The sequence below is a fragment of the Sinocyclocheilus grahami genome, unplaced genomic scaffold, assembly GCF_001515645.1.
Source record: "Sinocyclocheilus grahami isolate Dianchi unplaced genomic scaffold, SAMN03320097.WGS_v1.1 scaffold20.1, whole genome shotgun sequence".
Taxonomy (NCBI): domain Eukaryota; kingdom Metazoa; phylum Chordata; class Actinopteri; order Cypriniformes; family Cyprinidae; genus Sinocyclocheilus; species Sinocyclocheilus grahami.
Window position 1 is genome coordinate 2,624,102 of NW_015505199.1, and position 13,684 is coordinate 2,637,785.

At 37.3% G+C, this 13,684-nt stretch overlaps 1 protein-coding gene across 1 annotated transcript in view; it reads left to right on the forward strand.

Annotated features, from left to right (window-relative positions):
- Nucleotides 1-13,684, forward strand: part of LOC107556337 (protein diaphanous homolog 3-like) — a 215,796-nt gene that overhangs the window by 86,271 nt on the left and 115,841 nt on the right. Inside the window, exons 13-14 of the mRNA XM_016239434.1 lie at nucleotides 2,930-3,031; nucleotides 10,407-10,646. Of these exons, the coding sequence (XP_016094920.1) occupies nucleotides 2,930-3,031; nucleotides 10,407-10,646 (342 nt within the window). The remainder of the gene's footprint in view (nucleotides 1-2,929; nucleotides 3,032-10,406; nucleotides 10,647-13,684) is intronic.

Below are 13,684 nucleotides of genomic sequence, written 5' to 3' on the forward strand. Positions count from 1 at the left end.
TGAATCATAATGTTCTTATTCGCCGTTTAGAACATTTGATCGGTATCAGGGGCACAACCTTACGATGGTTCAGCTCATATCTCAAAGACAGGTCTTTTTCTGTGGAGCTAGGCAAGTTTTCCTCATCATCTGCCCCAATTATTAGTGGAATACCTCAGGGCTCTATTTTGGGACCGGTTCTTTTTAACTTATATATGCGCCCTCTGGGGGATATTATCAGGAAGCACAATGTTTCGTTTCATTTATATGCTGACGATACGCAGTTGTACCTCCCACTAAAAGCTGGTGATTCCATTCCGCCATTGCTGGAATGTATCTCAGATATTAAAAAATGGTTCTCCAACTCAATGAGAACAAAACAGAAATGATTGTTTTTGGTCCCCAAAAAATGAGAATGGATATTATTGAGGAGCTGGGCAATCATTTCCCCTTCATTTCCTCACAGGTTAGAAACCTGGGCGTTATCATAGACTCAGAATTATGTTTGTCCAAACTTAATTCTGTCATTAGGAACAGTTTTTATCAATTACGGGTCATCTCCAAACTTAAATAATTTTTGTCTTTTCAAGATTGGGAGAAGGTTATTCATGCTTTTATTACCTCACGTTTAGATTACTGTAATTCACTGTACTCAGGTCTTCCTCAGTCATCGCTTTCACGCCTCCAGTTGGTACAAAATGCAGCTGCAAGGCTGCTGACTGGGGCAAAGAAATATGACCATGTCACTCCAATTTTAGTTTCGCTTCACTGGCTTCTGGTCCATTTTAGAGTTCAGTTTAAGATTCTGTTGTTTGTTTTTAAAGCTCTAAACAATCAAGCTCCATCTTATCTTAAAGACCTTATTATCTCTTTGTCATCTACCAGACTTTTAAGATCCACTGACAGGGCTCTTTTATCTGTCCCTCGTTCCCGTTTGAAAACTAAGGGTGACAGAGCCTTTTCAGTCACTGCCCCCCGTCTGTGGAACCAATTGCCTTTAGACTGTCGCCTTGCACCTTCCATTACCATTTTTAAATCGAGGTTGAAAACTTATTATTTCTCCTTAGCATTTTAATTTCATTTAATTGTTGTGTTATTGTCTGTCTTTTTTGATTATTTTCTGTGTTTTCTTTTCTCTTTTAAGTTTATTTTACATTAAGCACTTTGGATAGCTTTGCTATGTTGAAATGTGCTATATAAATAAAATGTACTTACTTTTAGATACATAACAGAGCTTTGTTATTTTATACTGCTTAACACTTAAAAGCAGCCTCATGTTTATCTAAATGACTGAGATGGGAACAACAGAAATAGCCATCTGCATTTGTGCTTTATATTTCGTTTTGGCTGTGACATAGATGAATGTGGCCATCCGTCTACTAGGCTCATGTCTATGTGCACTAATGAAGTGGCCATTTGGAGATGAGTTGGACAAGTTCATATATATGGTATATGAAGCTTTTAAGTTTTTCCTTCAGAAGTCAGAGGCTCGAGAGCAGGTGCTTTATTTTCTGACTCTACAAATAAAACATGTTTGAAATCCCACAGATAAGCAGTTAATTAAAAGTGGATTTATATTGTAGTACTTTATGACAATACATATGAGTTACAGATTCGACTTGGAAAAATAACAAGTTCGCAATACGTTAATAAATGAGAATTGCTGGAGATCCATATATATCTGCAATTTAATGATTTTGTGGAGAGTGACGAGTACATGAGAGTTTGAGAGAACACACGCTGTGGATAGACATGTTCACAGGATTGCATGCATAAAACTGATTAAATTGCTGCTAAAACGATCGTTTATTTATTTATTTTTTAGTCTTTTCATTTTATAAGATATATTTAGTGGAGATTGACAACTGATAAGAGGAAAGAGACACTTGAATGGGATAACGAAACATCACAATTCTACCAGTGCTTTCAGATAAAGCCGTGAAACTGTTTTAGCCTAATGGTGTCAATTCCTTTCAACTCTTTTACAACTTTCTTTGAAAAGTACAATAGAACATCGGTGGACTTCCAATGTGTAATCTTAAGTGCAGTTCTATAACTCTAGAATTTGGCCAAAATCATAATAGCTGAAATGCACTACACAACTTTTAAAATTTGAACAGATTTAAAAAAAACAAGACATCATACATTTGCGATTTTGTAAACAGAGGAAAAACTGGGCATCATACACTAAACGAGGATGACACTACCAGACGTTCAAGACATTCCGAACACAGCAAACTCGCAAAGAAACATGCCTTATTGCTAGGAGATACGTGACAAATGAAAACAATATGGTTTCTAAAATCAGCTCGAAATATCAATCATGTTTGATATCACTGACTGGATGAAATCATAGTCTGAATCTAAAAAAATCAGTTCATCTGTGACCATCAAACACTATGTAGTTTTCTATGAAATTTGTCAAATTAAAATCTGCAGACTGGCTCTGACTTTCAGCAACTAGCGTCAACTCTTCCAGACAAGAAATAGCAGTGCTAGCAAAACAAGTGCTAGCATTATTATTATTTTTTAAAAATAAAATAAACTATGAACTGCAAGCTGAATGCTAGTATTGCTATTTTTAATCAATGTAAATAAATAAAAACTGTAAATAGCATTAAAAATATCTAACAAATGATAGCATTTCTATTATTTTAAACCGTATGAATCCAAATAGGGTTACTGAGATCACAGGTCTGCTCAAGTGTCGTTTTGGTCTTGAGCAAGATGCTTAACCTCGGAGTTCTGCAGGGTGATATATCATCCCTTCAATTAGTCTAGTGTGTCATTAAACACCAGAGAGTCGATTTAGATGAGGATCTCTACTAAATTGCTAGACACTAACTAAACCAGCAACAATTAGATCGCAGGTTAAAGTTGAACTGCTAATTGAATGAATGTAGCACACATTCTTTGTAACACAAGTTCTTTGTTTTGTTCTCCCCTCCAGAATCTCGTGAAGTACCTGCCTGATCAGGAGCAGCTGAACGCACTGGTCAAGTACAAGAGCGAATATGCCAACCTCTCTGAACCAGAGCAGTTTGGAGTAGTGGTAATTCCACACACACACACCGTCTATGTTGTTGGCACTGTATACACGATTAGTGACGCGTCCAGTTAGAAGTCATCAATCACTCTTTATTTAAACTTTTCTAAGATCAATGTTGTGTCTGTCCCTCTACACAAGATTTATTTATTCTCTTAAATTGAAACAGATATCATCTTCTTGTCACAAACAAAACAACTACATATTTTACAATCCAAGATGTGTACTGTGACTCTGAACAGAGAAAGAATTACTGTTGTTCTCTAATGGAAAATGCATATGGTAGACCTGACACATATTAACACAGTTTTAACTCAGCTGTCTTTACTGTTTCCTCTGTAGTTAGTAAAACAGATCTTGCTTAAGCTCTTAGTGAATAAGGTTTTAAATTATAAATTGATGTTTCACACAAGTACCAAGCTGTTTTCTGGTTGAGCCAGAGTAATGTTTTAAAAGTGCCAGTGTTTACACTTTTTGGAGGGAAACTAAACTTATAGTTGTCTCAAGCACATTGGAACTGACATAGGAAAAAGCAGTGCTTCCTCCATGGCTCTTTTGTTGCTGAATATCTAGCACCAAAGCAAACAGAATTATATTTGCCCAGATTATGGTTTAGCAGTCTGAACTGTGATTTAAATAGAAATTGCCAATATATCTGTACCATAGAAACTTTTTAAATCTGTCAATTAATTGCATGAATCTCCCCTATTTGTACATTTAAATTACATTTGTCTTCATCTAACATGCACACTAATTAGATAACACTAATAATCAGCCATAACATGAAAATAATTGTCTGAATATCAGTATATTTATGATGTCAGTGCACCCTTAATTGATTTACCAAATTGTTAACAGTTATGATTACCAAATTGTTTCCTCAATACCAATTAAAATCAGTTTGATGAATCCTTTGCTAAATGAAATTGCTAGATCACTGATTAGCTACTGAATCAGCATCTGACTGAGAGTTATCATTACTTTCCGTGATGTCCATCTTGATATGAAGCAATTTTTTTTTTAACACAGTTTAGAGTTTTTTGTAGGATAGAGTTGAATTTTAATAGTAATTTTTCTTATGTAATATGTTCAGGAGTTGTCATCTGACATGGTAATGAAGGCTTTTCTCATATTTGATTGTTTCTGACAACCCATCTCTGAATGTGTGACATCAGATTCAGAGCTTTTCTCAACTCTGTCAAGATGTGTGAAATTTAGGTTTAAAAGATTGTCAGACTCCAATTCACATGAAATTGTGTCTTTTGCCCCCGTTTGGATTTGTCATGGTTTAAATACATGCTGCTCACCACTGAATAATTGATCAATCAGTCCGCTCAATCGCCAAGGGCACAGTTCAGCGGCTGACCCTGCTAGAGATTCCCATATTAATTATCATGTTTGTGAACATGTGCTAGCTTCTAACAGGTTTGTTCACCCCCCATTAGGGATGGGTATTGTTAAGGTTTTAACGGTATTATTACTCTTACCGATACTGCTTATCGATTCGGTACGTTAACAGTATTCATATCGGTACTTTTTGTTTTATATATATATATATATATATATATATATATATGACAAATTAAGAGCTGAATTAACATTGCTTTATATTCTGAAATGTAAAAAATATTTAATGAAATGAATATAAAACATCAATTTGTAAATGCACCAGTGTGCAGGCATTTTTAGTGTTTTATACATAAGATAAGATACAGTAAGAACATGAACAAAGAAACAAAGTAAAACAAACTGACAAATACAATAAAACAAATATACAAATGAAATGAAATAAACAGTGCTGTCATTTTCCTATGAAGTTCTACTAACATTACTGTTCAGGTAAGTAATAGCCTATAAAAGAAATCTAAAAGTGATCAAATGTAAATGAACACTGCATAGTTTTCAGTGTATGTATTGATAGACTAATGCTTATTAAAGCTATAACGTTATTCAGATTAAGAGCAGATTTGCATTTTGATGGCCCAAGCGCCAGTCTGTCACTTTAAGACAATATATTGACACGCATCGGATTTTCTCCCAACTGTTCTCCTCCACTTAAGACATAAACTGTGTTTAAGTAAATACTCTCCAAGCACACACATTTCGGCCTGGGGAACAGCGTCTCTTGTGCGGATTGTGCTTTCAACGTTTTATTATCAAACATGTCCCGCAATTTAGCAACAGTAAAGACGGCATCTTACAACAATCACCGATTGAGCTGATTCTGACGTTAAGTTGCTTCTGAATTGTGAATAGCAAAAATGCATCATAGCCAAATGTTTGAAAAACAGCTGGCGACTCTGGTGAGATAGAATTTGCAAGATAATGTATATATAGCAATAATAAATGTAGGTGTGTTTTATTAATTTCTCCAGTACCGATAGCAGAACCGTTAACGTCAGAGCTTATCGATAATTTAGCCCCGGGACCGATTAAATAGCGGGTTTCGGTACCCATCCCTACCCCCCATTGTCTTAGGCTCATTACACTTGACTTTTTAAGACAACTGGGATGCTGGAATTTTGTGAGAAATGATAGGAAGTAAAAGAAAGGCACAAGGGAGTCGCTTCATGCAGCAGAGCGGCCTGTCGTTGTGTTTGGTGTGTTTATTATATAATGAGGGATATGAAACTGTGGTTTATGCATGCCTGGGCAGCAGGAAATTATGCATTTGCAGTTTAGAGAACTATCCAGTTCAAAGGGAATTCTTAATCTCTCATTGCAAGCAGTTGTGTACTCTGTTCTTTTCTGGAGCCAGAACTTTGAACCCTTTGTTTGCTGCCTGCTAAGTGGACCATAAAATATAGCATGCTACTGTCAGGACCTTAAGATCATATGATCTTAAGAGTGATTGTGTGTAAGCGTGTGCATGTGGTGTTTTTATCCATATGTGACACTTCTATTTCAGCCATCTGCTTTGTTTCACTGAATAAATGTTATTAATGGCTGCATGCGGTATTTTTAGCTCCTGATAAACAGTTTCGCTTTAGTCAGGTGAAGCTGAGCGTAAAGAATTACACCTCTTACCAGAAAACTCTCAGAGAAGAGAAATCATCTGTTACCATAGCAACAGCCCCCCCCCCCCTTTTAAACAGGACTTAGTTCAAGGTGCACAAAAAGAAAACGTTTAAATCAGGCAAACTAACTCAGCCAGACAATAGAGGCAGAAAGATGAAACAGGTGTGTGTGTCCTGTTCCCCATCGAGTCTTCCAGCAGGCCATATACACTAGAGATGTAGTGTAGGAAACTTTTTCCTCGTCGAAGCAGAGACCAGGAGACTCTTGGGTATCTTCAGCAGAGTACTTTATTGAGAACACGCTGCGTGGCGCTGCAGTCATTAAAAGTCTGACTAAGGCAGGTAATACATTGTAGTTTATATACATTTTTAAGGGGGTGGGATACATTCAGTAGAGGTGGAGACAATCTAACCCATAGCATGCAAATGAAGTACAGGCAATCAGCCCGACACCGGCATTTTCCCAGCCTTGATCTCATCAGCATAACAGTGTCATTCAAATGCATAGGTGCTAATCCAATCAGTATAACTACTCAAAGACTGGGGCAGAGGCACCAAGAGCCATTACAAACAAAAGGTGATCGTCTCAGTAATCTGGTTAATTTTACTAACAATAGGAGAACAGGAAGAGACAGGAACCTCTTGCTACACTTTGCTTAAGATAATAATTTTTCTGATGTAATTTACCTTAAATGCTAAATGCAACGTACTTCACCTTAGTTTTTCATGTGATGCTATGTCAGAACATAGGATCAGCATATTTTAAACTGATTCTTAAATTTGTTATCCCACAGTAGCAAGTGTGTTCAGGGTCTACTGGGACACGCGCACACATTGAAATGCTTCTGTTGTTCAGCAGGCAATCTGGGTGGTTGTGAGAAATTATGATTTAGCTTCCTGATAAGGAATAATACTTGAAACACTTGAAAAGTTGTTCCCTTCTGAATACCGTCACATGCTGAGTGGCAGGCAGCACGGTGTTACCTCCACTCCCGTCTGCAGATGCATTTGAATTTAAACTTTAAAGAGTGATTTGAATGTCTTACCTTGAGGACTCTGCGCAGTAAAGTTTAGCTGGTATCATGGTGTTTTCTTTATGTGGTGGATGGATTTGAATTGGTTTCATGTACTTTTTGAACAACACATTTATGTAAGGGTGTATTCACACCAGGAAAGTCCGCTAGTTCACTTGCTGTGGTCCGGACCAAATACAATGTTGATTTTTTTTATTGTTTGGTGCAGTTCGCTTTCACACTGCCTTTTTTTGCAAGTGAACCAGAAATTGTAAACAAAACCACACGTGTGCCAAGGTCATCCATTCATTGGACAGAAATTCTCAAGCAGGGAAAAACAGGAAGTGCAAAAACAGGCTAATCATGGAGATCTTTCATAGTGCAATTTTTATTATTTTACTGATTTGGTGTTAGATACTAACGCAAAGTGAAGAAACTTATGAGCATCATATGAGACAATGTCATACAATGTTGTAATTACGGCTTGCCAAAAAAAAAAACTATAGATATAAAATACTTAAAGCATATCACAATGTTAGTTTAAACATTTAACCTATATAAATGTGCGCTATTAGGTGCATATCCAATCGTTTGTGCAGAGAGTGGAAGCGCGCTTCAGGACATCAGTGGAAACAAATTAAATACGCCGTCATTTTCGCTCATAAAGGTAAGAATAATACATCGTTCAGAACTGTAAAGGGTCTTTTTTTATTTGTGTGCACTCACAATGTCAAGAAAACCTTGTGCTTTTGTAAAATAAAGAAAACAGGAAATAGGATGCGCTTGCCATCTCGGACTTGAACAGGAGCGCTTCACAAAAATGCACCGAAACTCAGCGAATATTTTCCTTACATGCATTATGAATATATCTACAGAAAACTTTAAAGGAGTACAAAACGAAATAATTCAAATCCAAAACAAAAACATCCGTAAAGATGCATTTCTTTCTAAAAGCGCGTCCAATGATGAGATGGCGAGTCAGGATCATCAACTTCATTGTGACACTGACTCATAAAACACTAGTTTATTAATAAATAATTAAAATATCTCCTTACTATTTCCCCCAACATAGTCATGGTAATTTTTCCGACAAGCTTTAGCCTATTTAGCGTGCTCACGTCACGTCGCTGTGCGCCATGGTCACGAAAACTCATCATTTGCATGTTTTTAAGCATTTTGGTTTAAAAACAAGTGATTTTTTTAAGCCATTGAAAGGCAAATAACAGCACTATATGTGCTAGCTGTCTGTTTCTGAGCTTGATTTCTGCAATTGGGTCGGATCGAGGTCGGGTCATATTCACACCTTAAACGAACCGTACCAGAGTTCGTTTGGAAGCGGACGGAGACCACCTCTTCAGCTGGGTCTCTCGGTACGGTTGTTTGGTCTGCACCCGAGTGCGATTGCTGTATTCACACCTGCCAAAAAGGTCCGCACCAAGAGGGGAAACAAACTTGAGTTCGATTCAGTCAAATCGAACAAGACAGGTGTGAATACACCCTAAGGCTTAATGTACAGTCAGATGTTGAATTGAATATTTTCATTCAGCAAAGACTCTTTAAATTGATCAAAAGCAACAGTAAAGATTTGTAACCAAATCAAAGCAAATTAATTAACACTTTTCACACTCAGACTAGTAAAGCAGAGTTTATACTCAGTCAACAAGGCCAGATGTGACCATAGTTAAAGAAACACCCACATATGGATAGTTGCTTTGTTCAGAAAGAAAGTGTTACTTTGAACTAGGTGGTGAAAAGGCTCCCAGCACTGATCAAAGAGAATATTCACTAATGAAGATGCCACTCTAATTGAAGAGGGAAATGTCTAGACAACATAATGCCAAAATTGACCCTATTTACTGTCTATATTTCCCTGGTCTTGTATGCAATTCATCAGTGGGTAGTTTTTCTAAAGAAGAAAACAAAAGGACGTTTTTGTTGTCGTGATGGTCTATGTCAATATAATACTTTCTCTGCTTCTGAAACAACTTTCTACTGAGGCAACCAAGGCTGCGTGGTTGGGGGAACATAACCAATAGTATCATAATTAGCATGATCCAATCGAATTCTGAAGAATAAGATAAAGTCTTGCCCTACATGATTTTCTTTCGGAATATTTGGAAATAACAGAAAAAATATTGCTAATGCTGTTTCATGTTTGTTTTTTTCAGTTCAGATTCTACAAGATAACATGTTTGGTAAACTTCTAGCTTTTCATCAATTCATTGATGAAAGCATAATTTTATGCCTTTGTTAAAATATATGGTCTGTCTTTTTTCATTGCACCATGTGTCTGGTGTCATGAAGTCCCTGAAGTGTTTTATATACAGGAGCTATTATGTGATTTCCAGCATCACTGAACCTCCCTGATAACTATTACTTTGCTGTCTTTCAAAAGCTCTAATGAATAATTCCTTGTATGTGCTGAGGTGGGGGTAGGGGTACAAATCTCCCTCAAACATTTATGGCTAGGAGAGCTTTGAATTTGGGTCTGTTTCATTGCAGATTAGCGCTGCCTGACACACACAGAAGATGCCTGCTACAAGTATGCTGAATGTTTACTCTCATAAATTAGGCATTTGGCTTTGCCCTATTTTCTTTACCTTCTCTTCTCAGTTTCCCCCTTCTTTCCATCAGTCTTTTTGTTTGAATTTGGATTTGTTGTGCTTTTGGTCCATTGTCATTGTCCTTATTTATACACACATGCAGACTGAATGCAGTGTGCGTGCATGTACAAGAGATGATATCTGATTATGGAAAACATGTCTAGACATATTGATCATGTCTCCGTATTGAGTATCTTAATTACACACTTAATTTGTGATAGCTAAGAGGTTTTTATAGGGGCAAATTAGGTCCTGCTCAACCCTCCTTTCCCTAACCCCTGAAATGCACACTACCTGCACAAACACACATATACGCTACGCATGTGTGTAGGATTTAAATTACACTCATACATGTAGATATACTCATTATGAAAGATCAGTTTCAGATGAGTGACCCAAGTAATGATTGATCTTAACTAATGTGTGAGTGATTTTAGTTAGAAGTTAAACTGGTATGCAATTCAATAAACTCATTTAAATCCATCCAATATATTAGCCAGGTTTGAAAGAAATGTTGACAATAAATTAGCTTATTTCATTCAGGAATAAATTTTTTGTTTCGGATTTGGAGGTTTTATTAAACTTAAATCCCCTTGATTTATTCAGTATGTTTCAATTGAATTGATATTGCGTTTAGCAGGAATGAATTATAAGATTGAACTTTTGCCATTTAGTTTGGAAGTGCACTTAGGTTTTATTCCATAGACATTTAGGTCCACTGATTTCTGCTTATTTTCTGTTCTTCCAGATGAGTAGCGTGAAGCGTTTGAGGCCCAGACTCAACTCCATCTTGTTTAAGCTGCAGTTTGAAGAACAAGTGAGTAACTTGCGTCCGGACATCATGGCGGTGAACACAGCCTGTGACGAGATGAGGAAGAGCAAACCTTTCAGCAGGCTGCTGGAACTCATTCTGCTCATGGGGAACTTCATGAACGCTGGCTCGCGGAACGCCCAGTCCTTCGGCTTTAACCTCAGCTCGCTCTGCAAGGTACGTACAGAGAGAAAGAGCCTTTTAAGTTTCATTTCTAACCCCACACAGATTCGGCACACTTTTTGTGCACATTTTGTGTACGGAAACATATACAAAGTCTGCCAAATGGATTGAAATATGGTCAGATGTGTTCAATGGAGCTGTTTGTGGTTGAAGGCGTTGTCAGATGCAAGCCTACGCATTTCTAAAACAACTGCTTTGAAATTTCTGAATCAAAAACATTAAGTCTAGAGGCTGTTTTGAGCTGGTTTCCTACAAACAGATTAAGTGTATTCCATGAAAACCTCCATCAGCGGTATCAGCTCATCCAGTAAAACCAGCCTTTAACTCATTTATGTGACCTGCTATCCATATTTACTAATTTTGTGAATTATTAGCCACTATTTATCCGTTTGTCTGGTCTCTTCATATTAGAAGCATACCCGCCCACATAAACCATGGGCATTTTCCATCAAACGCTCTTCTCCTGCTTTCTGTTTTTGGGAAGAAGCTGATAAGATGATAATTTGTGTTCCTCTGATGTTTGTGAAGGAGCCAGAGCTGAGTCACCAGCAGGCACGAGCGTCTGGCTGCAGCTTCTGTGTCCTTCACTCTCCTCCCGCACATTTCCCGTTACCTTGACCCCTATCGGCCAGCCCATCTAAAGTGCCTCTCACTAGAAACGACTGGCATTCGAGAAGATCTCATTTGATTTAACACTATCAAGCACTCAAGACCACAATAGCCATATCTTCTGGCATCTATCAAAGTTCAGAGACCAAAAACCACTTTATGTCTGCTCCTTCTGTTTTCAAAGATAAGTCTCGGCATAATGACGTAATGCAGACATATATGTGCTTGACGGTAAGAGGACAGTCCTTATTTTCTGTTTAGTCAGGTGTGTTAATGTAACGCTAATGGATTGTCTTTGTCCTTTTGCCATGTTAAGCACAGAACACCTTAGCAGTTGTCTTAGAATTTTGGTGGCTAGTTTTGCACGGGTGCTCCATGCGTAAAGCCCTCTAATGATAATGTTTGGGTGAAATTTTTGCAATTAGGTGAATGGAAAAGGGCAGAAGGGGAATATAATTAATTACCACCGCAGCCATGTAGAGTTACTTAGGTTTCCATGGCGACTTGGCATTCGGTTTTTTTTTTTAATCTGGCTTGATCTGCCTCTTTCTTTCTTTCTTTCTTATTAGCCATCCATTTTATTAATTACTACTTTCACTCCTTCCCTTCTGTTTGGTGCTAAAGCTCAGAGAACGGCCATCACTGCATTTGAGACTCTCTCCGGGATAATGAAATGCCTTCCTGCTCATCATGTCGCCTAGAAGGCCTAATAAAAGGCCAAAGACTGTATGTGGACATGCTCACAGTCAGGCTTTTTATAAAGGAATAACCCAAAAATAAAATGTCAGTCATTATTTCCTCACCCTCATGTTGTTCAAAGCCCAAATTGCTTCCTGATTTCTGTGAAACTCAAAAGTAGAACCCCCTGAAGAATGTTCACTGAGATTTTTTCCATGTCATGTTAAGATGGTCTGGAAATGCCTCTAAGTTTTGGTCTGGTCCTCACACAAAGCTATTGTATATCTTCAGAGGGCTGAGAATAAACAGCACAAGTCATACAGACTATTTTTACCATGCTTATTTTATGATTTTTAAAAACTTTTTTAGTGCCGTTTCCTCACATTCGTCAAAGTTTCCATGCAACAAAGCAAGTCATATGGGTTTAGAATGATATTAGGGTGACTTATAAATTATAAATGTCATGCTCAAGAAGCAATTATCAGTATTGGAAACAGTTGTGCTGCTTTATATTTTTGTGGAAACCATGATACTTTTTTTTTAAGGATCCTTCAATGAGTAGAACGTTCAAAAGGAAAGCATTTGTTTGAAATAAAAATGATTTTTAAAATGGTAAAAGTCTTTACTGCTACTTTTGTTCAATTTAATGCAATCTTGTTAATTAAAAAAAAAATACTGGCCCCAAAATTTTGGATGGCTGTGTGTATGTGCATATGTTTATGTTTATATAGTAACTTGAGGTCCATAATATACATTAATATAAATCTTCTGCTCATTTATGTTACATATCAACACACTCATCATAAATCTGTCCTTAAACCCACTTAAGGACCTTGTGCATCTGAGCTAATGGAGTTAACTGTCCTCATTGCAGAGAGAGAGACTACATTTCTACATCTGCACATAGCAATACAGTCCCTGATGGGCAGGAGTAACAAAGAAAGTGTCGTTTTCTGCCTTTCAAGTTCCTCGCCTGAGGGTCTCTCCTGATGTTCTCTCTCTGCCTCGGTTGATCTGATAGTTTGTTTGTTTTATTTTGAGTTTAACCTGTCAGTATCTTTCTCTTTTGCTCACAGTGGGTTTATCGAACATATTTAGTTGTCAAAGGATTTGAAAGCACTTCCCTTTAAGCAAATGACACGCGCCTCACTGTTTGATCTCATCAGCAGAGGACGGTTCAGTATGTCATGGACGTCAGAATCTCAATGAATGTTGTTGATTTTTTTTTGTTCTTCCAGGAAACCTTTTCTGATTAAGAACCAATATTTAAGATTGTTTCACAGACATCAATGACTTCAATGATATCATCAGATGAGATATTTTGGGTTTCTTTGTTCCTTTGTCATTTTCATACTACTTAGATGAAATAAGCACAAGCAATTTGTAGAATCTGGCCTTTTTGTTCCATCTTAACACGTGTGATTTTTGAGAAGCCTTAGCAACAAAACCTAATTTCATCCTCCGTCATCTGTCTTACGCTTCACACGGCTTCCAAATGTTCTGACTCTGCAATTATTCAGTTGAACCCTGTGTGTATATCCAGCACAAAGCCTCTGTCAGAACACATACATTTAAAAGAAATGGCAGAGTGTAAGATATTGTTGAGTATTAAAATGGACTAGATGGGAAGTCGATTTCTCCAATTTCATCACTCGTTTCATAAGGGCCTATTTGGAACTTCGTTTTTACTTAATCTCTATCACTGCACAAGCTCCCCCCCCCAAACCCCCCAGGTAATCAAGCAT